Here is a 3,806-nt window from a genome sequence, read left to right as displayed (position 1 = left end):
TTAATTAAAAGATAAATAAATTTATTTAAAAAGATAAAAATTTTAATTTTAAAAAAGAAATAAAATTAAGGCTTGCACACACACGCACGCACACACACACACACACGCACACACAAAGCCAATGCATTTACCCCTCATTCTCTCTCCCCACAAGGAAGTTTGCAATGGGTTTCATATCCTGAAAAATTCACCCCATTATAGGAGTGAAGTAGCTATAATGTGTTATCTTATATAGTGTATTATATCCGATCCTTTGTACATGAATTCTTCAGGGACTTTTATATGACACCAGAAATAGAAGTTCCCAGAAGATAATTCCCCATTTCGTTTGCAAAAGCCTAACCTCATTGACATTTATCTAAAAAACTATTCTGCACTCCCCAAATTCAACCTAACTTTCCAATGGAGCTAAGCTGTATAAGCCATGATTCAGAAGTAAAAATGTCAGGTAGCCTTTAGAACAGAAATGTCTCTCCTGCTGCACGCACTTATTATATTTTTGCTCGACAGCGAGATTTGAATTCTGGAGATTAAGACTGAAGGAAAATTTTTAGATGCCTTGCAAATTAGTGAATTATATAATAGGCAACTAACAGAAACAGTGTCTATCTGCCTTATGTGAATGAGAAGGTAAAGGATTTAGAGATCGTTTCATATAGAATCAGTATGACTCATATTTTATTAATAACTCAAAGCTGATGAGAACAAAATTAATCAAAGGGAAGGATAATTCATCTTCTAGCCTGTTTTTACCTTATCCAGTAGGTCTTAAAGCACTTCCTGACCATTTCTCAAGGACAGAAACTTTGCTGTGAATATCACGTACACCTCCCTGCCTACACACACTTACACAGAGTACTGGACTGCAGTGGTTAACTGCCTGGTTTCTGAGCCAGGTAAACACTTAATCTTGTGTCTTGAGCAAGTAGCTGGTACCTCTACTCCTTGGTTTTGCCTTTTGTAAAACTTCCTAGGTTGTAAGAAGGACTAAATAAAATAATCAAAGTGAAATACTTAGTCTAGGGCATAATATAAACAATAAGAACTAAAATTGCTTTCTGGGCACTATCTTAAGCTCTTTATAAATGTCAGGTCACTTAGTGTAAATAACAACCTGTCCTCTAGGAAGATGTTATACTACCCTCATTGTGTTAACGAAGGAACCAAGGTTCAAAAATCATGGTGCTTCTAAGTGGCAAGGTTCAACTGCCACATAATGTAGTATAAGAAATGACACGTGGTAACTGTAATTATGCTTGCTTTCAGTAGGATGCTTACCACAAGATCTTTTAATTCAAGCTTTTCTCAGTTTTGAAGGGTTCTAACCATCTAACTTGATTTGGGGTAAATTTTGACAGTGATGCAAGATACTTTAAAGTTAAGTCCATAGGACGGCATATTTAACATTTGTTGTTGTTTTGTTTTAGTCACTAAGTCATGTCTGACTCTCTGTGATCCCATGGACTGTAGCCCACCATGCTTCTCTGTCCATGGGATTCTCCAGGCAAGAATACTGGAGTGGGTTGCCATTTCCTTCTCCATGAGATCGTCCCAACCCAGGGCTCGAACCCACGTCTCCTACATTGGCAGGAGTTTGGCAGATTCTTTATAACTGAGCCACTAGGGAAGCCCAACATAATTAACATTCCCAACTTTAATTATAACTTCAGCTTTCTTAGGTTCACATGGAAAGAACTAATGAAATTTCTGAACCGGAAGATGGGCAAAATATTGGTGTCTAGTTGAGGAACATGGTTAAAGAAAAATCTGAAAAATGGGACATTGTCTGAGTCTACTGCAAACTACATGCTGTAAGCTACCAGGTCACAGCATCTGAACTTCCTCTTCTGTCAGATGAGGGGATTTGATTAAATCAGTGACTCTCAACTGTGCTATAAGTTACATATTAGCATTATCCAAGGAGCTTTCAAAAACTACCCAAGCCTGGGTGCCCCCAAAGATTCCAGTCTAACTGATCTGGGGTGAAGTCATGACATGAGGAGGTTTGAAAGCTCCCCAGAGATCCTGGTATTCAAACAAGGTTGAGAACCATGACATTACTTCATCTCTTGGCTGTCAAATCACACGGCTACATGGGCATCTAGAGATCACAGAGACCAAACAGACATACCTGAAGCAGAATCTTGTTGCCGTCATAGTCCTGTGTTTGCCACCGGGTGCGGCTGATGGGGACACAGGGATGGGGTAGAAGAGGCACTAACTGGCCAATCTCCTGGACCTTGAACTGCAACACTGAAGCCTCTTTGGGGTCCACCGATGTTCCGAGGGGCAGCTGCTTCAGGGAGAGCTGCAGGGCAAAGGTCTCAGTGGAGTAGAGCACGAAGAAACAGAAGTTGCTCTTTTGCAAGGTGGCTTCTCTCTGCAGGATCATTGCGTAGAGCCGGATGGCGTCTTCGTAGTTATCAAAACTGCAGTAGAGTGTCACTCTCAGGATCTCGGTGCCACAGTGCACCTGCCTCACACCCCAGATGGGCATCTGGCTGTCCAGGCTGTAGAATTCCTGATTGGCAAGAATGTAGGGGCAGGGTCTTCCCTGGGCGTTCTGAGTGGGGTAGCACTGCCATGGCCAGTGCTGTAAGGAGTCCAGCACGTGGAATAGCCTCTCCTCACCTAGGTTCTCCTTCAAGAAAAGCAGAACAGACATCCCCGGGAAGCGTGACCGCTTGGAGTGGCACTTGTCATAGTATTTCACTGGATTGGCCCGCTCGGACACAAGAAAGAGACGGATATCTGGGCAAATGCAGTCTAGGAGCCGATCCAGGGTTTGCTGCAAAAGCAAGCCCTGCCCTGCGTTGGCCAGCAGGTGGACAGTCATGGCCGGGGGCTCCGGCGTCTCATCCATCGTGGGTGCTGAGGATGACAAAGGATGCTGGCGAACGGGGCCCGCAGGTCCAGCTTCTGAAATGAATTGGAGGGGCGGGAGCTTCCTACACTCAGCCTTCAGCCCAACAGGAAAGCTTCAGGACTTCAGAGCCATGCTCTTACCCTGTATGCCTGGTTGCTGCTGGCCACACTGTAAACGAATCTCCACAAATTCGGGGACAACAGCCTCCATGCAACACACACCAGCAGCGGGGTCCATGTCATCCAGCCGGTGTATAATGTAACTGCGGGTACAGGGCTGTGTCAGGCGCTCCCTGGGTTTCTGTTTGACCTAAAAACCTATAATCCTGAGAAACACTCGAGTGGGTGGTTCTTACAGACACTCAGTAAAGGAAATGACCAGGCAAAAAGGAATAAGAGTCGGCTGTGAGAGGCTGATAGCAATCTGTTTAGTTGAAAAGACATCCATTTTCTGGACCCACAATGGGTTCTGGTTTCCTCCTTCCCTCCCTCCCTGTTTACAGTAGCTGCCAGGCCACCTGAACACAATGATTGCTTTAGAACAATCCTCCCAACTTGTCCCTTGGCCAGGAATTTTCCCCCTTTGTCTTTTTATTTTCTTCTTGAACAATGGATGCCTGGGCTTTGAAGAGAAGTTATTATATCCAAATAATTTTAACTGTTCACTGAAAATGATTCTCTCTGCTGCTAAGTATATCCAAAAGATATTTACTCAAGCCCATTCTTTAGAAAGAATGAGAGCTTTCTAAGGTCAATAATAATCCTTGTTCACTCTGTTGAGGATTTACTACATACCGGTCATAAACTGTTTTAGAACTTTACGTAAATTGGTTTAATCCTCCAGCAAACCTACGAAGAGACCATTGTCCCCAAATTACTGAAAAGGAAACTAAGGCACAGAAAAGTCACGTAACTTGCTCAAGGTGTCAGAGCTAAAAGTG

General features: G+C 43.4%; 1 protein-coding gene across 1 annotated transcript in view; it reads right to left on the bottom strand.

Annotated features, from left to right (window-relative positions):
* FAM124B (family with sequence similarity 124B) overlaps positions 1-3,286 on the bottom strand; it is a 13,929-nt gene extending 10,643 nt beyond the window's left edge. Inside the window, exon 1 of the mRNA XM_010837058.1 lies at positions 2,132-3,286. Coding sequence (XP_010835360.1) covers positions 2,132-2,863 — 732 coding nt within the window. The 5' untranslated portion in view covers positions 2,864-3,286. The remainder of the gene's footprint in view (positions 1-2,131) is intronic.
* Positions 3,287-3,806: the final 520 nt, after the last annotated feature.

The sequence above is a fragment of the Bison bison genome, unplaced genomic scaffold, assembly GCF_000754665.1.
Source record: "Bison bison bison isolate TAMUID 2011002044 unplaced genomic scaffold, Bison_UMD1.0 scf7180017864068, whole genome shotgun sequence".
In the NCBI taxonomy this organism is placed as follows: Eukaryota; Metazoa; Chordata; class Mammalia; order Artiodactyla; family Bovidae; genus Bison; species Bison bison.
This window is presented reverse-complemented; position numbering and strand designations above follow the sequence as displayed.